Source organism: Typha latifolia, chromosome 2, assembly GCF_019914945.1.
Source record: "Typha latifolia isolate L0001 chromosome 2, TyphaL0001v2, whole genome shotgun sequence".
Taxonomy (NCBI): Eukaryota; Viridiplantae; Streptophyta; class Magnoliopsida; order Poales; family Typhaceae; genus Typha; species Typha latifolia.
The window spans coordinates 13,985,984-14,012,848 of NC_133087.1; the positions used below are offsets into that span (position 1 = coordinate 13,985,984).

Genomic DNA, 26,865 nt, shown 5'->3' on the forward strand with positions numbered 1-26,865 from the left:
AACAAGATGAAAGAGATGAGGTTCAGAAAGGGCCCTGTTATACATGATATGCCATTAAACTCTCTGGCCATAGCCAAGGTTTGGTGTGCCAGCACTTTGGCATGAGCCTGTGTCACTAATTCTTCCAAGGATAAGTGACACAGTAAATAATGAAAGATACCCATCCCAAGGATCGCCATTAACCTCGACCCATAATACTTGCTGATAAAACAAATGGTGCTGAGCAAATGATTGTATAAAAATTATTAATTTCTCTCTCCTAATCGAACGGGTAAATTAATTATATTTTATTTCTCTCTTAGTTATCTATTTTTTTTATAAAATAATAATAATAATAATAATAATAATAATAATAAATTAGCAAAAATTGACACTCCTATTATTATGAAAACAATTATAAAGATAAGTAATAAAAAAAAAATACTTAAATCTTATTTTTTTATTGATTAATCTAATAACTAATTGCTCATAGTCCAGATCTTCTTCGTTTAACCCACAGAACGGACACAGGATCAAACAAAAATCTAATTTTACACAAGTGTGATTTGGTAGGTAATCTCAGGACAGCTTTCAGACAAAAAGTCTGGTTTAAATGTACATATTCCTCTCGTTGTTGTCAAAATATAATATCACCAAGACTTCATTGGAAGACACAAGGAGAGGTGGTTTTTGCAAATACGCTTGGAAAAGGTAAATTGCAAAAGGGCCCAAAAATATTTTCATCCATTTAACCGGGAGTAAATTGCAAGGATAGTTAAGCTATCTGTTTGCCTATTTGCCTCAAATCACCAACTTGCACAAAGAGTGCAATTCATGCATGAAGCATCTATCCAACCTCTTGGAAGCAGTACGTAAAGGAGAGGATGGGAGAGATGGAGAAGCACGAAGAGTCAAAACTCTACCATTAGCAAGACAATCTTCTGCAACTTCTTCAGTGAACTTATTCCCAGGTGATGCTTGCTTGTTCCTTGAGGGTGTCGTAAAGCTGATGAGCAACGTTGAGAAGGAAATGATCTGCACCATGCTTTGCTAGGAGAGAAACAGACACTGGAAGGTTATCATGGATGCCAAGCGGCACATTAATCTGCACAACAAAAAAAAAAAAATAGTTTTGATATAGTCTTCTCTTGTGTTCGCGTTGTGAATACTGAAACTAGCTAATACCTGGCAAAATCCGGACATTCCAGCAATAGATAGCAAGGAGAATGCTTTAGCGCGAAAGTTCTCTAGTGTGATAGCTTCCATGGACAGTTTAGGTGGAGGCCCAGGAACTGTGGGGATTGCAAGGACACCATAATCCTACAGGAGAAAAAAAAAACATTGCTAGAGAAACTACTTGAATGCCAAACTGATTTATTCTCTATAAAGAGTATATATCACCTTAAATACTAAAATAAAAAAGGGAAGTTTTAGTTCATCTTGCCATTGGTGTTTGCTGTATATAATCATGGAGTAAGCAAAAGCAGGTGTTAGCAAGGAGCATAAAAGAGTATTTAAATCAAGTGACTCAAAGAGTTTTGCCATATTGGACGTGAATTTATAATCAATTCAATTTATTTGTGTTTGCCCTTAGAATTAGCACATATAAAGAAGAAATAAGTTCAAAGGAAAGAATGAAAGAAAATAGGAAAACAGATGACAGGCGAAAAATGGGAAGTAGCATTACCCCCAAAAGAGCAGTCAAGGCGGACTGGAGTTCTGTTCTTACTGCATGACAGGACTCTATGTCTTCATATGTTGCCGTAAGGGCTTCCGAAACTCGTTCTAGTATTCCAGGACCTAAATTAGGCTTTGTAGTGCTGACCCATTCTCCATGGTTTTTCTTGAATTCAAATCTGCAATCGAGCATTTCTTCATTAAGAAACTCGATAATAGCACTATCAAATATTCAATTCTACGAAAAGAATCTTGGGAGTCATTTAGCAAATGTTTCTGCAACTTCTATAACGAGAGAAGATTGAACAAAAATCAAACATTATTATACTATCAAGTAGTTCCTAGATTTGAACACTTAATAGTAAGATTTAGATATGAACTCGTGTTGGGATAAACTCCTTTCAAATGGCGAGGACATATCTCAAGGTAAGTTCAAAGAACTTAATGTATATACCGTGAGGAATATCGGATGTCTCTGAATATAAAGGTTATATCTCCAACAACTTAATTTATTTACCATAAGGAATATAAAGAACGCATCTTAACAACTAAGGAAGATATAATTACAAACTTAAATGCGAGATGAACTATAAAGAACATATTGGTGTTTCCTCTTGAAGGGTGCAGCTGATTAGAATTATTGAGTACATGAGCCAATTCTGAGTGAAGCTACAAGATACACCACAGTTGAATTTGGTGATGCAGAATATAAAACAGTGCAAATTTCAGATTACAATCATTAGTTGGTCTGATGTCATAATGATCAATATATGGTCGAATTTTGTTTAGATTGATCAAATCTAATTGTGAAGACATTCAAGTAATAATCCTCCTAGGTCAACATCTTAGTGCAAGATTTTTATAATACGGAAAACCAAAATTTCCTGATAGTTCGTGAAACTTAAAATGTCTAGTACATATATATATATATATTTGACAAAAGGCAAGCATTGGCCCGTTTCATTTAAACAAAATAAAAGGCAGCATAACATTTGTGTTTACTTGGACTTAAATCAAACAACAACAAACAGCATATCCCAAGCACCAAAACAGAATTAACAAAACTACATCACACCTAACCTGGGGGTCAAACTAGCATCCCAAAATAAGCACCACAACAAAACTCAGTCATACCAAACAAACAAAGTATAGTACATATATATTTATATATGTACTAGACATGGATGAAACATATGGTTGCAAGATGTGTGTGTGTGTGTGTGTGTGTGTGTGTGTGTGTGTGTTCAACAGAAATCATGTACAAATTTAATGAATGAAAGATAATCATTTTGCAAATATGGAACTGTATATAGATAAGCAATTTATAGCATTTCACTATGGGGTTCCATGACAAGAAACCTCTGACTTTTCCATCACTTATTCCACAAGCTAGACTTTGAAAGTGAAAGCACAGAAAGATAAATGAAAACAACTGCAGAAATTTAAATCAGATATGGTTGCAAGATTATAACCTTTGAATCAACCGCATGCAATGTGAAAGAACTGCCAATGCTGGTATAGAATATGCTTGATTCTCATAGAATTTACTGATGAAATTTCCTATGTTTGGAACATTGTTGCTGATATAGTCTCCGAGGTCCTTATTGTCTATTGTATTACCTGAAGTGATCAAATTGTACATAAACATACAATGACGAGCTGAAGTATGTCAGGAAATAAGAAGTGAATGCAGAGTCAAGTTTAACAAAAAGAACACGCACTTACCACCAAAGGTCTTCTCAACTGATACATTGAGGATATGATAAGTTTGGTCACTTGGAGAACCTAAATGTTGGAAGCAGTCGCTAGGAATTATAACATGAGTAGGTTGCTTGGTAGCATCAATAGGTAACGGTAACGGTAACAATACTCGGCCAACTTGAGTTAAAGTTGTGAGATCTCTAGCAAACCATCCTGGATGAAAAGTTTGTGTCAAACAACTAATACAGATGTTAAAGAACTACTAAGCATAGAGGTCAACAACAGCATGAGCTTAGAGTAATGGATAGGCATTTCGCATAAAATTTTGAAACATGGAAATCTGTTGGTGCTCGTGCTGAAATTATAATTTGAAGTTTCATCTGAAACTAATCAGTTATCAAAAATAATTAAGTGAATGAAAAACTACAATGCATTATTGTGTATTATCAGCACTTCTGCTGTACACTTGGCTCTATAGTATATCACTCACAAACTTCTTAATCTTTCCATGTCAGTTTGTGTCAAGTGCAGTTTTGTGGAACTGGCATGTTAGTTGGTAATTTAGTTATAGCACACATGCTCATTAAATTAAATGTATAAAAATGTACAACAATGTAACAATTATTCACTCAATAGGTTTGTCTTCATAGTTTCTGATGGAAAGGTTTAGCGACATGAGCTGATGACTTAGCATTTTGATGTTCAATCTTTACTGCCATATATTAAAGATGCTAGATAGTTAACCATTTCCTTATCAGGTGGTGAGAAGTGTACCGACAGTATCAAAGCGTTGAGCCATTGGAATGACACCAGTTTTCAAAACAACGCCATGTGAAGGCCGAAATCCAAAAATGCCACAATAGGCCGCAGGTACCCGAACACTTCCACCAGTGTCAGTACCTATTGGGAGCATCAAGAACCAATTACAAGATTCAATCAGAAAAATAAATTGATTAAAGATAGTGAAGAGAAAACCCAATTCATTGCAGCAAAAAAGCATGTAGATTGCTTAAAATAGTTAGAGAACTAATTGACTCAAAATCTAATGCTGTTAGTCAATGAACCAATAATCTACACCACACCACACACGAACAGATGATCAATAAGGTCATATGGCACTACAAAATGCAAGTTCTTGTGAGACACAACCTAGAGAGAAATCAACAAGCTTCGCCGCAACCACTACAGCAGATCCACTGGACGATCCTCCTGGTACTCGATCCGGAGCACATGGATTAACAGGTGTGCCGTAATGCTTATTCTCCCCATTTATGCTGCAACAAACCTTTAACATGAATCATTGAATCATGATATAATAGCTTTAATGAATGGTCTAATAGAAGCGAAACATCTATAATCTCTAACCTATAAGCCATCTCATCCATGATAGTTTTACCAACACATACAGCACCTGCAGCAATAGTTGCCAAGACAACAGGAGAAGTGGATGTAGCTGCTGGGTGCGTCCTTGCCCAGTCTGGATTGCCAAAGCCAGTGACATGGCCACTGATATCAAATCTACAAGTAAATTCACATTTACCCAAAAGGACTTATCAAGCATTGAGTGGATAAAAAGCTTTTAGAATTGCAAATTCTGAAGGAATTGGGCAGAAGAAATTAAAACTTACATATCTTTGACAGCAAAAGTGAGGCCTTGCAAAGGGAGTGGAGGCTGTTGGGGAGAGGGAGGAGGAGGATGCAGCTCGAATCTCTCGATGAAGGCGCCGAAATCGTCTCCTTTTGATTCCATCTTTTCTGGTGGATCTTGTCCGGAAACAGCTTAGATTTCTTTCCTATTATCCTTCGCTTATCTGTTGTGGCATAGTGGCTGCCAATTTAGCCGCAAACTTTTTGGCTAATTTAGCTTTTTAGTAAATTTTGAGATAGACTTCTGTTTCAGCAATTCAATATCGCTGCTGTAAATCTAACAATCAAGTTCATGTGCGGTAAATGACGTGTCAAAAATAAACTATTCGAATAAATAAGATTGCGAGTAGGGGCCTGGCCAAATACGCTAAAAATACTAAGAAAGATTATTTCAGAAGTAATAATATTTTAAGAAGTGATGATTGATGGTATCATGGGCCTTAGATTGATTCCATAAGTAGCCAAGTAGGCCTACCTAATTATCATCTATCCAAAGAGCAATGGTATGATGATATCAATTACAACCACCAGCTCTGCACAACAAAAAAATAAAAATAAAAAATAAAAGATGTAGATATTCAATGTACGTGGACGGAGGCGAGACTGAGATAGAACTAACCAAGAGTACATCATAACTAAACCCGTTTTATAAACAGTACATCATAACTAAACCCATACCAACTTGTACGGAGCCAATAAGTTTTTGGTATGAGCTGGTTCTTTCCATTTATAGTACTTTCCCCGGCTGCCCCTGCCCTCCCTCCCGATGTCATTATAAATATAGTAATCCATCGCTCTAAAAGCTAATAAGCTATATTATATATCTCCCCATTTCCCCTTTTATTTCTTTTTCGAGAAGGAGAAGAAGGAGAAGGACCCTCTTCTCGATGCTAACGTATTGATGATTGCTTGCAGATTTGCAGGTGAGAAAAATCACAAATTATTATTTTAAATTTTTTTCGTTTAGGAAAAGAGTTGCAAAATAGATTATCTATAGGGTTTGTTAGATTAGTTTTTATTTACCTTTATCTCGGCAAAATCCTTTTGTTTTTTATTGCGTAAATAATGGGGGCAGAATCGGGTCGTCCCTTGATACTATGACCCGTGTTCTTCGTCTATCAAATTAATTAACCAACCCCAACCCCAACCCCAATCCGTTTCTTCTTTTCTTTCTCCTCCTCCTCCTTCCCGAGAATGTCGGCACTCGCTCCAATGGAGAACCAAGCTTCCCATGCCGGCGATAAAGAAGGCACCGCCACCTTCCCCAATCGTTGGTTGCTCTCCAAGCTCCTCTCCGTGGCCCTTTTGGTTTCCCTCTCTCTCTCCCTATGGACCCTCGACTTCTCTCCTCCTCCTCCTCCTCTACATCTCAACCTCTACCTCGGCGCCTACTCCATTTCTACTTCTCCTCCTCCGCCGCCGAGACCCGCCATTTTTAAGTGGATCTCCGTGCCCATGCCCTCCAACTTCACCTCCACCCTCCTCTCCCGCTGGCTCTCCCCCGGCGGGGAGCCCTGCCGTGACTCCGTCGCCACTAACATCTCCCTCCCCGCCCTCGACGACGCCCCACGCGTGGAGCTCTCTGCTGCCGAGATCCACCGGTTCACTTTCTTGGCCCTCGATGCCTCCGGCCTGCCGCGCTGCCTCGGCGGCGACTACTTCGAGACCGACCTCTCCGGGGACTCTTGGAAATCGCGCCCGCCCGTCGTCGACCACGGGAACGGCTCCTACTCCTTCGAGCTCCAAGTCCACCCGGACTCCTCCGGCGAGTTCCAGCTCAGCATCGTCCTCCTCTTCCGGAGCTTCCAGGGGCTAAAGTTCTCGCCGCAAAGGTTCAACTACCGTAAAGAAGTGCGGAGAATCCCGATTAGCTTCCGCCGGAGCAATGCCGGCACCCTACCGGACTTACACGTCTGCCGCAGGGCCGACTTCGCGAAGGAGATCTGGTCGGGCCGGTGGACTCGCCACGGCGGGGAGGAATCCTGCGAGGTCGACCACGAAGGCCGATACCGATGCCTGGACCCCAACTTCCCCTGCAAGAAGCCATGGTGCGAGGGGCCATTGGGGGCGTTGGAGAGCAACGGCTGGGTCTACTCCGCCCATTGCTCCTTCAAGATCTTCGCTCAGGACTCAGCATGGAGATGCCTCAGGAACAAATGGATCTTCTTCTGGGGCGACTCCAACCACGTCGACACAATCCGGAACATGCTCAATTTTATCCTCGGCCGGCCGGAGATCTCCGCCGTGCCGCGGCGATTCGACCTGCGCTTCACGAACCCGAGGAACGAGTCGGAGTCGGTCAGGATCACCAGCGTCTTCAATGGGCATTGGAATGAGACTGAGAATTACTTAGGCTTGCAATCTTTGAGGAACGAGGAGTTCAAGAGGATGCTGTGGATGTACTTCTCGACGGAGGAGGAGGAGGACCGGGTCCCGGACGCCATGGTGCTAAACTCCGGCCTGCACGACGGCATCTACTGGAAAAGTATCCGGGCGTTCGCGGAGGGGGCGGAGTACGCTGCGAAGTTCTGGGAGGAGGTGATGAGGCATGTGGTCGAGAAGAGGGGAAAGACGATGCCGAGAATATTCTACCGGTCGACGATCGCCACGGGAGGGTACGCGAGGGACCTCGCCTTCAACCCCAGCAAGATGGAGGCATTCAATGGCGTTCTATTGGAGAAGCTGAAGGACAAAGGATTGCTTTCGGGCGGCGGGGTGATCGACGACTTCGACATGACGTTCCCCTGGCACTACGACAACCGGTGCAACGACGGCGTCCACTACGGGCGGTCGCCGGCGAAGGCGAGGTGGAGGGATGGGGTGGTGGGCCACCAGTACTTTGTGGACTTGATGCTAGGCCATGTTCTTCTCAATGCAGTCTGCAATGAATGAAAAAAAGTTGACTTCCCTCCAAGTGAGAATGGGGAGAGAGAGAGAGAGAGAGAGCGATAGGAGAAGCTCCAGTGGAGCTGAGCATGGACTTCCTCTAATTAATTTCAGGTAATCAGGTAGAGGAAAACCGGCAATTTTGGCTGCTGATTGTTAATAGAGTTGATTTCTTTACATTGTAAGATATACATACATTTATATATGGGTAATAGTATTAGAAAGGTTTCTGATACTGAAATATATGTCAATTTATGGTGATAGATGTAATAAGTTCTTGATTTATATATGCAAGGAAGTCATTGTTTGCCGCAGTTTATTCTTTTATTACAATGAAGTGATGTGAATCATTTGAAGGAACTATGAAACGGAATTATAATTGATGGTCAATTTAGCATCCTCTATTTAAGCAGACGGCCAACTGGAGGTTTGTTTACTCATCTATAATAATAATAAAGATTTGATGTCCCCTAAGTTAGGATTCCAGGAAAAAGTTTGTTTCTGGTGCTATCTGGCATGGATGGCTATGGAGAAAAGTTCGGTCTTCAACAAATATCTTACTCTGATGCGTTTCAAGAAATATTCGTGACATTATGATTTTCTCATTGAAACGAGACGTTGGAGAGGATAAAATCTAATATCAAAGGCATTATAATATGCATGGGCAGGGCTGAGCCAATGCCAAATTTTCAAAGTCTGGCATGGGCTTTGGCCCATCTGGATTGAGTTCAAATTCCAGCCTTGAGCCTGACTAGTATGTGGATCGGACTTAGCCGAGTTGGACACTTGGACACCAAGAGTTCTGTAGCTCGTCGTGTAGATAACTAGTTAAGCCGTGATAGAATTTGTTTAGACTAGGTTTGGTGAGGGTATCAGCTTATTCAAATTCTAAGTCCCTTTTCGGGCATTATCTAAGCCAGCAAATATGTACAATTAATGTGTTAACATACATCTAACGGCACACTCAAATTGGCCTGCAATAATCTGGCTGAATTGAATTCCTGCTCTACTTTAAATCCATTGCCTAATAATGTTCTTGATCGAGGTATAGCTTTGCAACACATGATTGACTACCAGTCAAACATAAGTAAACTTTTACTTGGTTGAAAGTTTGGCAACCACTCAGATCAGGCTGCCACTACCCCCCAGCTACTACTGGAAGTTCCTAACTCACTCAGAGCTAGCTGGATCTTATCACATGATACTGAATATAATATGAGCTCAACACAGATCAAAAGGTGCTAAATTATTTCACCTTCTTTTCCATTAGACCAGCCTGATTAAAAAACATACAATGAGCACCTTGGCCCACCCGAAATAGCAATCAATATTCTACAGACTTCAAAAGAAGAGGCTGCTGCAGCTTACTCTGAGCCCTCTTCACAGATACAATTGGGGCTTATGGCAAAATCTTATTGTTGGCAAGTTTACAAGCAATCACTAATGTGACCTTTAACAATTGTAAAACAAACTTAAAGGGCCAGAATATTAGAGTTAGTAATGGAGCTAATAGAAGAGGCCAGCCTTTGCTGCACCACCTCTTGCCACAGAGGCCTGTTTAGAGTACAATTGACTAGTGTTGTTAGTAACATGGGAGACTGCTGCTACTCCAGATCTCTCATGCTGCAGCCTCTGTGATTTGGAATTGATTGAGTTGGGCCTACTTGATCTGTTCTTCTTTCTTGGGAGTGTGGATCTTGGGATGAACACCCCTGTTCCTTTGCTTTCCCTTCTGTGTGCCACCTCATAGGTATATGACGGTGGGATGATGGCCTGAGGAAAGTATGGGAATCCCATTCCCTCCTGTTTCCATTCCAATTCCAAACAAACACTAATGAATCTGTGCACTTCCAGCAAACCAAACATCTAAGATATAAATCTCCAATAAGATGTGGGCACTAACCTGGGCTGGAAGCGGCGGGCATTGCACAGGGTATTCCTCCTCCTCATCCATTATTAGCAGCGCAATCTGCTTGCTGAGATCTGCAAAGAAGACATCATCTTCCACCTCCATAGGCTACCACTGTCAACAAATCGAGAGAGACAGACAAAGAGAGAAAGATAATATGGATGAAAGTTGGATCTTTTTCTATCTACTTATCACCATCTACTTCCATAGATCTTCCTTCCTTCCTTCCTTCCTTCCTTCCTCTTCTAGTTTCTGTGGGATGGGGGTGGACAATGGGGGTTTAATAGTTGAGCCTGGTGATGGGGGGAAGAGGGCATGTGGATTCGGTGTGGATTTTGGGCCCCACGGCAGTTGGCCAATCCCTCTTTTTTGGCCCCAGGAAATTTAGATGGAATTTTTTTGGTGCATAGGATTTATAAACGCGTTGTAATATTTATCCAGTTGGGAGAAGGGAGAAGGGAGAAGGGAGAAGGGAGAAGGGAGAAGGGTGTGGGGATGAGGAGCATCCGGCAAGCACTTTGCCAACGAAGACATCAATTATCCAACGTACTCTCCACCACATCCTCCTCTGCTCCCGTGGCACCAACTTGAGGAATGTCTTTCGGCCTTCCTTTTTTTTTAAGCTAAATTCCACTTTTATGTTTTAACCCCCTCGAATTAATCATATTAGTAGATCGAATTAATTAAAATTTGCTTCTTTGTTGACGAAATAACAACTGCCCACTCTTTTATTATAGAGTTGAATTTTAAGTCATAACTAATAAGGCTCACTTCCCTCCACGTCAACCACTCTACTTAAGCTCCACATCTCACGTCAGCTGATGATGTGGACCGTTAGACCACTACTAGCTTCACTTAGCCCAAATTCTCTATTATTTTATCTCTAATTTATTTATTTTTAAATTCTCTCTCACCAACATCATCAGACAGCAAAAATAGTGGTGGCCAAGGATGGTACACTATAAAGTCTAACCCACCAATCAAATCCTATCCAGCTCAAATTTATCGGGTTTGGATCCTCAGAATCCTATCCATTTAGCTAGCAGATAAGATTTCAGGTAGGAATTAGGAAATCCAATAATGGATAATGTCCATATACAACATTAATGACTACTCCTATCAGAATAGTTTTGACATTTGTTAACTACTTTTCCAGTAGTTATTGAGCTTGGTTTCTTGCACAGCTGGATGAAAGCAATATACATTGCAACAGCTCTGGTGAGCAGGTTCAATGCATGTTATAGCCTAGAAAATTTTAATCACAATGGTCTGGAGAGGATATATTGAGAGCATGGCAATCAGACTCCCTCAATTCATTTGACCTCTGCTAAACACATGACTCTATTTTATGTATTTTTTAAGCGAAGTAAAAATTTAATAGTGTCCCAATTAAATCAATACTAATGAGATTTAAACTCGAGAAACATTAATATAATACGAGCCTCCTTTTATTTTCACTACGGAACATTTTATCTCTTCGGCCATATTTTCCATACTGTAACTAGGTAAAATTGAGGTGATATTCGACTTTCATTAAAATCTGTAACACTAATAGAAGAAATAATGTTATGGTTGACAGCTTAAGCTAGTTATGCCCTAGTCACCTGTGTTAGTATGGTGTGGCTTGACCCACTCTCTAATTTCTACTTTAATTTTGTTTCGATTCAATGAATAGATCTTTGAACCATTTTCAAAACAAAAGAAATAGGTTGATATTTGAACAATCCAATAGCAATCATAATAAATGTTTTCCCCTCATTCTTACAAACTGCTCCGTACCTTTATCATTAAGTAATTGTAGCCTTCGTAAGGTTACTTTATCTCTTCTCCAAGACCCAACACTCGTTACTAATTTTTTTTACCAAATCTTATTACCTAATTTTTATCTAAACTATCTAATTTAGATCCTAGTTAAGCAAAGAGTTATATATTTTTTTTAATACAAAGACACTTAAGTTCTACTAAATTTTAACCAACATACTAAGCTATTCAATTTAAACTATAAAATATTACTCGGCCGAACTTCTCTGGTAAACCAAAACAAGTTAAGTCACTAATAACTAAATAGTTAATTCATAATAAATATTGTTTAGAATTGGAGTTGATCTTGTAACCTACTATTACTAGCAGTAAGTTTAATTATAAATTATAAGATCAATGAAAATATCATGAAAAGTAAGACCGACCTTTAATTTGATCATCCTATCATAGGGAGTACAGATCATAGCTAGCTGTCTTAATGAGATGGAGCAGTGGAAATCTCTAATAAGTCTTCTTCTTTACAGGGGACTTGTCTCACAGTTCACTACCAGTTGCAGGAATTATTAAAATTGCTCCACCTTTTCTTCTCTCTCTCTCTCTCTCTTTCTCTCTCTCTATATATATATATATATATATATATATGCTTTAGTAGTGCATGTCAGTCACCAAACAGCTGGGGATGCTGCCTTGATGCCATCCCTCAGTTGTTATCAGAGTACATGTCATCTCAAAGCCCTATTCCCACTGGTATATATATTGTCTTCTTCTTAGACTTAGAGGAGGTCAAAGGTTCAAACTTATTTACTTTATAACTCTTAGTTGATCTAATGTGAATCTATAATGTTAGACAATAAAAAATATATAATATATAAATGCGAGACATGCGGTCCGAAGATTGGGTCTAAGTTGGAAGCCAGATGTTTGTTTGCAGGAGTTGGCATCCAGGAAAGTATTAAGTATTAAATTAATGGAGGAGATTGCAATTAATGTTTGTTTTCTTTCTGGTATCAGATGCACGTCTATGCCCTCGTATTGAGTTGGGACACGTGACAGCATTGGCGGTGGTCGGTTGGGTGGGGGATGGTAAGGTGGCAGATGACTGTGGAGCACGTGGCTCCTCCCTCCAGCCTTTCATCCGATCCAGCTCATGTTCTCATCTCTGTGGGAGAAGAGATTCCAGAGGTTAATCTAATGGGCCAGGACGGTGGATTTGGCCCAAGACCAAGCCCAAGATGAAGACTGTGGGCTTTTAAAGCTATAAAAGATGCCTATTGGAACTTGGGAGAGGGCCCCACGGGGATGGCCTGTAGGAGTGTCAAAATAGACTAGCTCTGTTCGGTTTTAGCTGAGCCAAACCTAAATAGATTTATGAGCTTGAACTGAATTTTGAGTTAGAGCTGGCTCGCTTAGGGTTAGTAGGATAGGCTCGGCTCAAAAAATTATTTATTAATACATATTATATGTAAATGTATCTATTAGATCTTTTATCCAAATATAGGTTTGGGTTAAAAATAGCTTAGTTTCAGGCTTAGGCTCCGGCTTGACTTAGACTCAAAATTAACTTCAAATCGAGCCTGAGTTGGAGCCAACTCCCTCAGGTTTGACTATTTTATGCTTAGTGATGGATAAAAGTAAATACTAATGGTTTATATGAGAGTTTTTGACCAAAATAGTTATATAATAAATTTTATTTATTAATATATATTGCTCCTCAAATTTACTACCAAAATAGGCCTATTGTATTATAGCAATACAAAAAATATTTAATTTATAAGCGTTTTACCATTAGGGTAGAAATGCTACCAAGATAAAAGTTTTTATATAAAAGTAAAATTTTAACATAAACAGCTAAAATATTAACTTAAATGAATTCGTACAAATAAAAACGCCAAACTCGGGTTAAATAAAAACATAAAATATTTATAAATTCAGTGTTTTAGTTATAGCTACAGTAAAAAATTTCGTGATAATAAATTTAAGAAACAATCTTATTTTGATATAAAAAAAATATTAAAAAGTTTGGAAAATTTGATGTTAAAAAAAAATGACAACATTTCCATAGTTAATTAAGTATTATTTTGAGATTAAAGCAAAAGGTGTACATCCTGAGGTTCGTGAAAACTAATTCAAATCAATGACTGGGAAAAGTATTAAAACTACTTTCATATATTTTAAAGTTTACAATCCATCTTCCCCGTTTGGTCTCCCGAATCTCTCTCTCCTCCGTCGCCTTCTACTGGTCGGAGTGATGGTCCCGGACGGGGTTACGACGGCCGTCGACGTCCTGCCAGGGTTGATTTGATGCAAATTTACACCGGTGGAGGGAGTGATTTCCCTGCCTCCTCGGCTATCCTCTTGGAGGACTTTTCCTTAATTATCTCTTTGTAAATTATTCGTAAAAGGATTAAATCATATTAATGTTGCCTTTAATCATGGTCGTACTGGATTAAATCATATTTAATCAAACAATGATGCAAATCTAACTATGGTTTTCTTTTCTGAAGGAATCGCCGGCAACCGGACCTGGGCACTTTTATTTGTTTTCTTAAGCACCCTTTTTACTTAACATTATAAATGAGGCATTACTAGGAAATTAATTAAGTGTATATATAAATGAATCACTCATAGACTTTCCTTATTCTCAATATATTGAGTTATTCTTTTGGTTGAATTCTTAATCACTGAGTATCTCGACCATTGGAATACTAGACAAAAGAGCTTAATATATTAAACTGTTAGAATATAAAGGATTAAAATTGCTAGTCTCTAAACAGCTTAAGATTGTGAATTATATATCACTAAAGAAGCATCTAATGTTGGAAAGATAAGTCAAATACAACACTCCATGAAGATAACTTTCCTATGCCAGAGAAAGCCAAAGAACTCCGGAAATAGCTAGGAGAGGGCATCTAAATATCATACAAAGCCAAATAAATCCGAACAAAGTTCTGTTTTGAAATGTCAAATACCAAACTTTGAGAAGGATTTAAATTTTAAAGCTCCTGGTGTTTTTTTATCTGTTCCCTAGGAGAAAGATGAACAGCCTCACAATTGCTATGCTAGTGCTGATGTCTGGAGCAATGGTCAGTAGCATTCCCAACACCAACGTCACTCAAGTGCTATGCAACTCCAACAGATACACCAGTGGAGATCCTTTTGGTATCAGTCTGGCTTATGTCCTCTCGGATCTGCTAACAGTTGCACCAACTTACAAGGATCACAACTACTACAACATCTCCCCCTACCCTAATGCCTTTGCATATGGGCATGCGACGTGCGTGAATAACCTCACGACCGGAGATTGTTCGCTTTGTCTCCGGTCGGCGGAGCAGCAGATGAATAGCACTTGTGGCATGAGGATCGGAGCAAGATCAGTGCTCGTCGATTGTGCCACCAGGTATGAGCAGTATCCGTTTGTTAATTAACCTTGCCCACCAAAATGTTTAATTGTTCGCACTCCTGGTTTGTTATTGGTGTTCCCAGTGTTGTTTCTATGCATTTCCAAGAGCAGTGCAGACAAGCAATGTATGCCTATTGTGATCACGACTATTAATTATTACCATATGGAGCTGAACTGCTGATCCATGCTGCTATATGTATACGGTATACCATAATATTGCTTTCAATATTTGGCTCTCGAGTGAACCAAGAATTAATGAGACAGGGAATTCTTTGTTGGCAAGTTTACAAGCAACTACATAAAAACAACTGCACAAGCAATAGCACATAAAAACAACTGAATCTTTCTAAATAGGCCTTCTAGATCCTTTAAATTTACTACCTCTTTAGCAAAATTTAAGCAAGCTTCTAATAAAGCTTTTAAAACTGCAGTAAAGAAACATGCATGCACTCATTCCAAATAGGTCGGCAAAAAGAAAAAAGGAAAAAGAAAAAGATGAACTACTGTCTATGAGAACACATTGTTTCATATATTTTTTATACTCAGAAAAAGAAAAGATAAAAATCATCTAATACAAGATGAATGAGGGCAAAATTATGTCCTTACATAGAATTTCTCAAGTGAACAAAGAAGAATAGTCATTATCAACTCCAATATTCTGTTTCCTCCGGCATCACAACCCATTGTTCTACAATCTATACTTTCTCCCTTTTGAATTCTTTGAAAGGTAATAATCTCAGACACTGAGCAGTAGAGTGGATAGATCCAACCTGGCCCCGTTTGGAGGATTGACACACTAAAGTTTTGTATACCATTTCCTACTTCTATTTGGTACTTGTACCAAATAACTAGAACCCACATTGCATCTGATCTCAAATTAGACAAATGATTCCAAGAACATAACTATTCACCAGAATGTCAAAAGAAAAAACTGTACCATTTGAGATCTGAAACTATAAACACCTAATAATCTGTTTTGCATGGAATGTTCGATATGTTGTCTGATGAACAAATTCAAGATCTATCAGCTGTATCCATGTCCGTCATTCCATCTCCAACTCCTCGAAATACAACTCGGAGTTTCCTTAGGCAAGATACTTTCTTGCCATTCTTCTCACAAGCACCACTGACGTGAAGAGTGTCCCTCGAGACTTTACCCAAGAGATCAAACATTAGAAGAGTAAGATTTGATCGAGTCATTTCTTCTAGTATCGGAGGCGACTGCATGTACAAATTCTTGCCTTGGTGTGTGACACTAGGTTTTGACAAAAGAATTTCAGGATGTTTCCCGAGCATCTCAATGAACTGTCACAAGGGAAAAAGACGAGCATAATCTGTCAGTAAAATAATATGGAACTAGCTCCTCCATAAATGGTAATATATTACTGCTAAGTTAAGGTTTTCCAAAGGCAAAAGGGTGTGGTGCACAACTCAATTAGAAATGGATTGCCAATAACGATATAATTTGCACATGTGTAATCAAGGAAAAGGAAACATGATCCAATGACATCTTCCATTCTCTCAGCACTTCTGTTTTCACTTCTTTTTCAAACAAGAGGTTTCATGATATAATAACAACTCAACAAATTTCAACATTTTCTTAACTAAGCGTAATTCATTCCCCACATTCCCATCCCCACCCCAGCCTATAAACAAGTTGTGCTTACTTGCAAATTATGATATTACTTACTGACAAACCTTGCCCTTTTTATAATCAGATCATTAAGCTCAAATAAGAATTAGTAGAGTTTCTCACTTCTGCAATAACTTTCATGTACACACAGGCTTATTTTCTTGTTACACCAACCATCTTTGAAGAATCCAGAGTTCCAAATGAAGCATATACTTATACACGGTCCTTAACCATTCTCATAGGGCATAGGAACAGTTGGAAGTAGATAGATAAGCAACCCCTCCAATGCCAAACACATTATATATAGATTTACATATAGATGATATACCATATCTACATCCTTGTAGATTTTCTTTGATAGGGCATCGTTCATACTTGGTATTTATTTCTCGTTAGTGAACTTAAAAGTTAAAACTAGGACGGAGGAGAAGGAATTTTTAAAATAACTTTAATTAAATCAAAGATAAAATTGTAATTGAATTTATATGTAGTATAAGATTTAACCAATAAAATAATATTCTATTAAGAATTAACTTAAAAAGTCTTTAACAAAGTACAAATTTAATTTTCCAAATAATTGTTATATGAGCCTTCTTTTTTTAATATCACTGAATTTGAAATACATACTTAACAAGGACACATAAGATGGAAGGATCTTACAAACCTACAGTTATAGACCAACCCAATAACCAGAAATGGCTGAGATATAGTATCTGGATCTAAATCATTGCCAATTACAGGTAGCAAATGATAAAAAAATTAACCAAAATGATATTTGTCTAGTCTACAATCACATCATATATATATATAAACGTGTATATATGCAAATTGTTAAGCAACCTTCTCTAAGAGAATACCTAATATGCAGGGAGATCTAATCGGTTGACAATAAAGGAATTATGCTGGCAAGTGTATCTAGAACACATGATTGAAACAAATGCACACCCACTTATGGCATCAAAACTGGCACCTCTAATTGTTCTTAATGTGTGCTTCATCAGAAGCTAATAAATCCCCTCTCCAATAGATCAATCTTTCTAATGAAACAACTGCACTGTACCAATAATTCCCAGTTCATGAACAAGAAAAAATCACGACAAATAACCACTTTCCTTATATTAATGTGTTTCTTATTTATTTTTATTTTGTACGTCTTCCACAAATATGGTTCTTGCAAAATACACAATTTGGAGAAGTCTTTACATATGAAAATCAAATGAAGATCACAAAATATAAACTTAGCAAGAAAAAGAAATTAACTTCTGGCCTGAAGACTAGTTTGAATTACCTGGTAAAGAGTAACTGAGGGTTCTATCTCAAGAAGAGTGCCAGGTCCGCATACAAGACAGTCCTTATCTTTGACAAAATCAGTGACTTTGATGTGAGTTCCTACAAGACCATTATACCTAAAAAACTATCATGATTAGTTGATTACTTTGCAGAACTAACACTCTTAAAAATATTATGATTAGTTTGCACGCTGTAAGTTGAAAGACAAAATGCTCGTAATGATAATAATGTTAACTAGCCAGCAACTCTATATATAACCATAAAGGTCAAAAGATGACAAACCTTATATATAAGCAAATAACTGGTAGTAGAAAATCATAAAACTCCGCATCATTATATTTACATACTCATTTTCTAGTATTGAATAACATCATGCAATATAAGGACGATATTATATGAATATTTACATCATAAAAATGGTCTATCCTATAAGATTTTTATTTTATTGGCAATGTGTTTTAAAATATTCTAAAGTCTTTTTTTTAAAAAAATATTCTAAAGTCTTATGATGATCATAAAGAATTTCAAGTGAAAGGCATATCTTCTGGAAATTGTTCTAACCATATTAACAAAGATTCGAACCAAAAATTCCAAGACTTTTATATACAGGTGTTAAAAGATGCGCTCTAATTATATATGAAAGGAAAAGGCAAAACATGGACTTTTGGTGTCAGACATTTGAATGCATAAATTTTTGCAAACGTGAAGCTTTCATAGAGAATCTTTGAGGGCTTATTATACCTTATTTGAAGAAGGTATATAAGAAGTTTTTAACGCAACCCTATGTAGCCGTTTTTATTTATACTTCAAGAAACGTTTGAAGACGGAAGTGCTGAACCGATCTTGTACTCATTATATTTACATCGAATCTAGAAAACTATATCTCGAGGATTATTAAGACACAAGAATCAACATCAAGTGTCAATGAGATCACAAAATCAATCACAAGAAACAATGCATCATGAGTTCAAATGTACAAGACCTTATAAATATAGTCGTGGGGATATAGTTTGTAAGTCAATCTTGTAGCTACTATGATTATTAGTAATTGATTTTAATCCAAGTCTGCATCCATAGTTTTTTACCTAGGTCTATGATTTTGCCACGTAAATTTATTTTCACTTTGTGATTGTATTTTCACGCTCTATTTTTTTGTTTTTTTATTATTAATAGCATGTCGTAGATCTAATCTCATATGACACTCTTGCTATAACTTTCCATATATAAATTAATAAGATGAAACATAAAGATCAAAGATAGATGAAGCTTTGCAAAGCTAGTTCTTAGAAACATATTTTGAGACAATATCACAATTATCACCACAATATTCAAGCTTCTTATCAAAGTATTACAACCTATAGATAGTGATGATAAGTTTGAGATGAGATTTTTTGTATGAGATTATGCACAATAGTTATAGGAAGTGTTGAAAGTCGATTGATTCTGAGTAAAATAGACATCTATATCGAGATATACATGCTGGCAATATGGATGCTTGCAATTTATAAGTACTTTGAAGTTTGAATGCTTACAAATTATAAATTACAATATCCATGAGGCATTTCCTTAATTCAAATTTCCAATTATTCAAAAATGTACTAATGATGTCAAAATCATGATAGGAGTTAAGAACATAATCTGCAGATTCAAGCCTGACATTTAGAAACAATTTTTTTGCGAATAAGAAGTGAGTTATGATTTAATTAAATAATTTTATTATTGTTTCCTTTAAGTTTCAACCTAATTAGTATCTTATAAAATATATGCAATCGCATATTTCAGGTGAAGAGATTTAAATTGAATTGGTCAATTCAGTACTAATCAAATTGCTACAACTCTATCTCAAAACAATCCAGCCAAATGATGGCCTAATTATGGATGAGAAAAGACACCAAATTTAATGACAATAACAAAAAAAAATCTTAAATCAAATTGTATTGTCATCACAATGTGGAAGAAATTGAACTTTCTCATTGATTTACCCAAAACATGAAATAGATTGATAATAAAGAGATTAGAGAAGTTAGTATTTTGGCATTAAAATATGTGATTAGGAGATAAAAGTTTAATCAAATTTTTAAGTATCAGTTTTGAGATTGGAATCAGGAGCTTAAAAAACCAATACATACCAATCATATCAATCTTTCGTTTCGGACAACTCAGATTAGGGGTCGGCCATATTGGCCGATCCGTTTTGGCTATACGGATAGGGATCATCTGATACTTCAATCCATGAGTTTAAAAATAAAGGCACAAAATAATCATTTGATTGATTTAAATCGTGTTTTTAACGAAGGCATAGCGCAAATACTTCATTTAGACCTCACGCGATAGTGTCTCCCTCGACAGTGACTCCCTCTCGTGATGACTCCCTCTGATGACTGAGATACCCTACTTTATCTCCCTCCCTCATGCACCGTCCTTTCTCCCTCCCTTTCTTTCTGTGATATTAGAATTTGGGATTTTGATTTCATTTTTAGAATTTGGGGTTTGATCACAGTGATCCTAATTGCTGCTAAATGACTTATTTAGGAGGTTTTGATCACAATGAGTTGATCCCTCACGCACCATCCTCCCTCCCTCTCTATCTGTAATATTAGAATTTGGAATTTTGATTTCGTTTTTAGAATTTGGGGTTTTGATCATAGTGAATTGATCCTAATTGCTGCTAAATGACTAATTTAGAGGGATTTTGATCACAGTGCCTTGATCTCTCATGCATCATCTCCCCTCCCTCTCTGTCTTTGATATGAGAATTTGGGATTTTTTTTCATATTGTTATGAAAGAATTTAGAATATCAAATTAGCTCACTATGATCCTAATTGATGCTAAATGACTAATTTAGAATGTTATTTGAGTATTTGTGCTCACGGCCTCACTACCTCACTCATGTTTTAGAAATTAATTGATGTTTTTTCTAATTAAAGTATTTTGTATTAATGATCAATGCAGTCATTGTGATGCTGTGATCATTGTTTTGTTTTATTATTTTTTATTGTTGTATTATTGTATAAGTTCACCACTTTTCAACCCTTGTCAAAAAGTTACTTGCAAAACATTCACAAGATAAGTTAGAATAATATGGATTAAACCATATGTTATGTTAGTTTTCAATTAAATATATATTTTGTATTTATCTTTTATTGCTGTATCCACACCGTATCTTTATCCTAGTTTTTAAAATTTATCGTTTGTATCTTGTATCGTTATCCATGCTTTATTGAACGAAGGCCCCTTGATTCCATGAGTTAGAAAAGGATGGATTATTGGATAATAGAAATAACCCTTGGACAAACGAGGCATTATAGGAAGGACTGACAGCAATGAGGGTAGAGGCTAATATGAGTTGTTCGACAATAATGGATAAAGTAGTATTAGCAGTACCAATAATACTCATGATCCTAATGATACACTTGGCGGTAAAATCATCCCTCCCACATTTGCTAAGGGAATTCAAAGAGATCAACGCAGATGGATTAAAAATAGAGAAATTAAGGATATACATACATATCGGTCGAGCGTGGCAATTGCCCTCTCTTGATTAGTAAAAATTTCTTAGGCCCAACTATTTAGTTATTATTATTATTTTTAAATCATAAATTTTGTTAGATGAGAAATGTCGCATCCTTTCCTTCACATTAATTCTCAACCATTCAGTAGGGTCCATTGTCAACATGTTAGGCTAAAAATATGGAAAATCAAACAAGTTTTTAATTTTACAGCCCCACCCTTCTATTGTTTTATTCTACATAATCCCCCAAAACATTCTTTGTATTTATAGATTTCATATAGAGTAAATATCGAATTCGTGCATATGCTAATAGTAATCCCGTTTATGAAGCACAAATACTTCATTTAATCTCTGTACTGGTATCCGATATGTATCAAACCCCAATACGACATTATACCTATTTGATACTGTTGGAGAAATATCTGAATTAAAAACAATAGTTCTGATACGGCGAGATATGACTACGATACATTTCTTGATCTTTTTTTTTGGTTGCTAAAAGACGCTATAAAACATATACATTATGTATATAGGATCATTCAATCCTTTATGATATTTTAAGTTTTGTTTATTTGACAGTGAATTAAACATATATTTTGAAAATCATTTAAAGATTCGAAATAGTTGTGAATGTATAGTTGAATTAGGTTTCATTGTTTCACTAATATTTTGAGTTTCATATCAATTTTTGTTAAAATATTATTCTAAAGTTTCAAATATATAGATACTAAATCTGTAGCTTTCTTTCCTTTTATCTTATCATTTCTGGGATGTTATCATTTTTTACCATATGTTATATTGGTTGACAAAAGATTGAAAATACATTATTTATTTCTTTATTTATCGACGTATTCTTGCCAATCTATATCCTACTTTAAAAATTTATCATATCCCGTATTAAAGTATCCACATATCTTGTAATCATATCTCTGCTTTATAGTGGGTGATATATAATATAAATTAGTTGGTTCTATATGGTAAGATAAAAGAAATAGTTAGTCAAGATTGAAAACCATATCGTTTTTTATTTTATTTTATTTTATTTTATTTTGAGAGGTGGGAATTCACGATGTCTTAGTTAAACCTGTGTAACTGAAATTTGGACTCAAAAACACTCATATAATAAGACCCTTTTAACCATCAAAACACGATTCCCTTTAACCATTTTGATTTTCTTTTATACAAAATACCCAAAATTTATAGCAATTCTTTCAACAATGGAATGCTTTTAGAAAATTAGATCTCATTAAGGTCCTAGAAAATAACTATAATCTTTAGCAAGTTTAGATTAATTAACATTATTCTATTATCTCTTGATCACAAGTATAGGTAAAACTTTTTTCCTTCGAGAAAAGTGGGATAGTGCCCGATCATATTTGTCAGGTAAAAGTTCGTTGATATTAACCAACTTATATAATAACTTTTGAATACTGAACTATAATAAATTTTAATAATTTTGCCTCCCGGCCAACAAAAATTAGTAGCTCTGCTACTGCCTATGACTGATTCATAGAGTAGTCATTATTTAAAGCTGTCACATAATTCATATGTTAGTTATTATTTTAAGTTCTTAATCCTCAGACACAAAAAGAAAAACAGTCATTTGATATGACTAGTTTGATGCAATCACTCTTTAAAATACTTGGCGGTCCATCAATATTTTCTCATAGTGATAATGATTATGACCAACATAGAAATTTACAAAATCCAGCTTTTAATATAACATAGTTTTGAGTGAGTACTTTAGTTTCTAGACTTCCTATGTAAGTAATTTTGTTTTATTTTAGTATTTTTTTTCTAAATTTTTGGAAATTTGTCTACATTAAATAATTTTTACAATTTTACGTAATTAAAAATTCTGATTTTGATACTCAGAACCCTTGGCTTAAGCTATTAAAGAACAATAATTTTTATATTTTATATTTTATATTCTAACAAACAGAGGTAAGCAAAGAAGAATTATAGTCAATTCCAACAATTAGTATCTACTATCAAAAAAGAGAAAAGAATAAGAGATGATATTCTAAAGCTTTGAAATTGTTTTCTAGATCAGAAAATGAGATTGTTAGCCTCATTCACCATACAAATTATGCCTTGACAGTAGAATTGACATCAATAGCATTATCGTTAGACTTGCAAATAGCAAATCCAGTCCCTTATCAGCTAACACTCCAAGAATGAAATTTCAAATCTTGCTTATCAAAGTTCCTCAAGATAAAACTTTATCAACTGGATATTCCAGTGACTTTAACAGTTCAAACCATGGTTTGAAGTTTCACCCGAGAGAATTGTAGTGGCCGAACTTATTGAAAACTAAGACCAAATTCAATGGTTAAGGTCAAAAATATCAAGGTTGCTAGTTTTGATGTTTGTTTTGGACCACAATCAGCTGAAACCAAGTTGTTTCGACCTGAAATTTCCATTTCTTTTAAGGGGTCAAAATAGAAACAAACTGAAACTTTGAACCATGGTTCAAACTATTTTTAGCACCTAAAACATAGTTTCATTTAGTTAAAGTGTCCTATTATTCAACTGATCAAAAGACCAAAGTTGTGGAAATAGCCTCTTCAGTAATTGAGGGTAAGGCTGCCGGCTACATACATTTTCCCTCCCTGGACTTTATATCTCTGGGAGCATTGTACATTGCAATGCCCTTTGAATTGAATTAATCATATCTATCTAAGATTGAGTGGTCGATAAAGTCATGAAATAATGTCAATGCTATTAGAACATATATCACATAAAACATGTGAGTCAAAGACTGTTAACATTTCACAGTCACAGAAAGCTAAAATAAAGGTTTCCAATTTCTAAATTAAAAGATTAATTATCAGAAAACAAGACTCACGTAAGATAATTGGATAAAGTCTTGCTGCATCCAGATATAATCTTTAAGGCTTCCAAAGCACAAGCAGCAGATACAATTGCATTTGTAGAAGCAATAGCTGGAATGATATTCTTGATGACGCCCTACACAACATACAGATATAGCTTGCTACTGAATTATTTTTAACTTTGTGCAGAAAAAGTACAAAAGGTTCACTAACATCATATTAAAGAAACAAGAGCTTGCTTGCAGGTTCAGAGGGTGAAAAAAGGACAAAGCCCAGAGAAAATTTTGGAACTCCACTAACGGGGTCATATACGAAAACTAATATGATGTTTACATTTAGATAAATTATATAAGATGGATAATCCTGATGTTTGATGCCCTTATTAACAGCAAATATGTGAATATGTTATGTCTAATTGTCATTCTTAAGAGTGAATATGTTGTTTACTCCTATAATACTCGATGATGTACTTCTGCAGTATCTTAAAGCTTAAAATACAGATCCTTTACATAAAGGGCCTAAGTGACATTCTTGAACAGGTTGCTATAGATAGTCTTAAGGACTTAAGCTTAATAGCAATAAAAAAACAGATAAGATAAGAGTACCTGAGTCAAGGAATATGTAACTCCAGTGATGCCAAAAAGCTCTGCTCTCTTTAGAGCCTGTATAAGTATTACACATGAAAAGTTGGAACTAAAATTTAGATGAAAGAGTGAGGAACCTTATACGCTAGCAAACCTCTGAGTAAACCCACTGCATGTGCTCAGGATCATCAGCATCAAAAGGTTTTCCACTGTGTACCTACCAAAATGGATTCAAATGATTAAACTCCCAAAAGCTTTAAAAGTATCAAGAAATGAAGAGATTTTAGTAGTACCTCATCCCACTTGATCAAATGTGCATATTCAATACAATGAGCAGCAGTACGTGGTGTCTCTGCAAGAGTACATAATGGGAACTTCACCTGAGGAGGAAAAAGCCAAATGTTGCACTCAAAGCAAGGCGTTGACCCTGGCAATATCACTCGAGCGTGACCTTTAAAACCTTCAGTTCCACCATCGACCATAGGTTTGACTGTTTCTGCTACTGGGTTGTTATCATGGTCATACTCTACATTTCCCATAAAAATGACACATATTAGCTAATACTGGAGGAGTGAAAAAGTAACTATAAAAGCATGCATACATATGTCATTAATATAAAATGCGATACCCTTAATAACAAGCAGCTATACTGAACACATTGTCATACTGTTCTAATATAGGAAGGAAAAAAGCAAAATCAACAAATCTCAAATGCGATTATTACAGGAACCAAATGTGTTATCTGAATATGAGAAACTTACCTAGGAAACTACAAGCTACAGAATTTATATAGCTGCGAGCCTCAATTGAATCGAGACCAAGAACAATAATACTGAAATCGCTGTAAAATTCTATGTCCTTATCCTCAATCCTACAAAAATGAGGTACAATAGTCACCCCACTAACTCTTTCCATAACGCGCTTTGCAGCTACTTCTGCCTTGGACTTTCCAACATCTTGTAGCCTGTAGCACCATTATCAAAGAGAGAGTATATAATTATATATGTATCAGGAACACTTTAGAAAGCAGGATTCTCTTGAAGCTCAGTGAAAGATTATGCTAGAATGCTTATGCAGGTTATAATCATATGTTTGTGGTTGACTAGATCATGCTTGTGGATGAATTAATGCAAACGCTTTCTAACAAGTAAATCACGAGAGGAAATAATTTGAGTGGAACCAAATTTTACAAGTCCTAGTTCAGTCAGTACTTAATAATGCAATAAATGAGTTCAAACATGCATACTGATTAACAAATCAAATAGATTTTCCGACCTAAAGTTAACACCATTCTAAGAAGGAACGAAAAAAGAAGGGCAAATCCAAAAGGATCGTTTTAAACCTGAAGAGGAACTGGCGATTTAGATTGGAGACCTCGATGGTGTCCATATCAATGACATCAATGTTCTTGAAACCACACAGAGCCAAATCCTTGAGCAGCTCGCAGCCCAACCCACCAGCCCCGACCACCAAAACCCTCACGTACTCCTCGATCTCCTCTCGCAGCTGCATCCAAGAACCGGAATCCCCGGAAAGATTTGAGACAAGAGAAAGAGAGCATAGGGGTAGAGAATTGAAAGGATGAGGGACTCACGGTCGGGGAGGGCTCGAAGCCATTGGAGACGATGTTGCCGGGCCTGGCGAGGAGCATGTCGAGATCTCTCCATCTCCCTTGCTGAGATGAGAGGTCGGCCATCTTCTACCCAGAGAAAAAGGGAGTGAGCCTTTGACTGCCTTCGGTTGTTACGAAAAGGGGGATTGCTCCAAAACTTGATGTGGGACTATTTCAATTTCTTTTTTCAACTAATTACAGGAACATAGATGATTTAAAAGAAGTAGCCGAACAATATTGATTAAAAAAAAAACACTTGGTCTCAATAATCATTGATAAAAGAGTAGTCATTGTTTCATCCAGTTATTGCTCTTACCTATATTAAACTAAGTCGAATCAAGCTGCCAAACTAAACCACCAACATTTAAACAATTTATACATAACAAATTTATTTAGAGGCACACTTGCCTTGTGGTAAATTTATTTAGAGGCACACTTGC

At 36.5% G+C, this 26,865-nt stretch overlaps 4 protein-coding genes across 4 annotated transcripts; 2 read left to right on the top strand and 2 right to left on the bottom strand.

The window, feature by feature from the left end:
- Positions 1-512: 512 nt before the first annotated feature.
- Positions 513-5,266, bottom strand: LOC140780928 (amidase 1). Its single transcript, XM_073126647.1, has 9 exons — positions 4,986-5,266; positions 4,723-4,875; positions 4,507-4,631; positions 4,132-4,257; positions 3,382-3,570; positions 3,129-3,276; positions 1,667-1,835; positions 1,165-1,299; positions 513-1,084 (listed from the first exon to the last, which is right to left on the bottom strand). The coding sequence occupies exons 1-9, from the start codon at positions 5,105-5,107 to the stop codon at positions 941-943; spliced, it is 1,311 nt and encodes a 436-aa protein (XP_072982748.1). The 5' UTR covers positions 5,108-5,266; the 3' UTR covers positions 513-940.
- A 583-nt stretch (positions 5,267-5,849) lies between these two features.
- Positions 5,850-8,204, top strand: LOC140781109 (uncharacterized). Its single transcript, XM_073126913.1, has one exon. It carries the CDS (start codon positions 6,199-6,201, stop codon positions 7,894-7,896), a length of 1,698 nt encoding a protein of 565 aa, XP_072983014.1. The 5' UTR covers positions 5,850-6,198; the 3' UTR covers positions 7,897-8,204.
- Positions 8,205-14,459: 6,255 nt separating this feature from the next.
- LOC140782441 (antifungal protein ginkbilobin-like protein) lies at positions 14,460-15,186 on the top strand. The gene is made up of 2 exons (XM_073128997.1): positions 14,460-14,957; positions 15,044-15,186. The coding sequence occupies exons 1-2, from the start codon at positions 14,596-14,598 to the stop codon at positions 15,111-15,113; spliced, it is 432 nt and encodes a 143-aa protein (XP_072985098.1). The 5' UTR covers positions 14,460-14,595; the 3' UTR covers positions 15,114-15,186.
- Positions 15,187-15,468: 282 nt separating this feature from the next.
- LOC140782286 (NEDD8-activating enzyme E1 catalytic subunit) lies at positions 15,469-26,581 on the bottom strand. Its single transcript, XM_073128776.1, has 9 exons — positions 26,408-26,581; positions 26,156-26,319; positions 25,575-25,777; positions 25,107-25,339; positions 24,968-25,030; positions 24,835-24,891; positions 24,244-24,365; positions 17,882-17,999; positions 15,469-16,265 (listed from the first exon to the last, which is right to left on the bottom strand). The coding sequence occupies exons 1-9, from the start codon at positions 26,507-26,509 to the stop codon at positions 15,975-15,977; spliced, it is 1,353 nt and encodes a 450-aa protein (XP_072984877.1). The 5' UTR covers positions 26,510-26,581; the 3' UTR covers positions 15,469-15,974.
- Positions 26,582-26,865: the final 284 nt, after the last annotated feature.

Excerpts from the sequence above, each read along its gene's own strand:
- LOC140780928 (XM_073126647.1), bottom strand. The coding sequence starts at position 5,107 with ATGGAATCAAAAGGAGACGATTTCGGCGCCTTCATCGAGAGATTCGAG. Across the intron at positions 1,836-3,128 it reads TGCATGCGGTTGATTCAAAG|ATTTGAATTCAAGAAAAACC; the intron begins GTTATAATCTTG and ends GCTCGATTGCAG. Across the intron at positions 1,085-1,164 it reads GAATGTCCGGATTTTGCCAG|ATTAATGTGCCGCTTGGCAT; the intron begins GTATTAGCTAGT and ends TTTGTTGTGCAG.
- LOC140781109 (XM_073126913.1), top strand. The coding sequence starts at position 6,199 with ATGTCGGCACTCGCTCCAATGGAGAACCAAGCTTCCCATGCCGGCGAT.
- LOC140782441 (XM_073128997.1), top strand. The coding sequence starts at position 14,596 with ATGAACAGCCTCACAATTGCTATGCTAGTGCTGATGTCTGGAGCAATG. Across the intron at positions 14,958-15,043 it reads CTCGTCGATTGTGCCACCAG|TGTTGTTTCTATGCATTTCC; the intron begins GTATGAGCAGTA and ends TGGTGTTCCCAG.
- LOC140782286 (XM_073128776.1), bottom strand. The coding sequence starts at position 26,509 with ATGGCCGACCTCTCATCTCAGCAAGGGAGATGGAGAGATCTCGACATG. Across the intron at positions 25,340-25,574 it reads TGTAGCTTGTAGTTTCCTAG|AGTATGACCATGATAACAAC; the intron begins GTAAGTTTCTCA and ends TGGGAAATGTAG. Across the intron at positions 18,000-24,243 it reads ACTTTATCCAATTATCTTAC|GTATAATGGTCTTGTAGGAA; the intron begins GTGAGTCTTGTT and ends ATAGTTTTTTAG.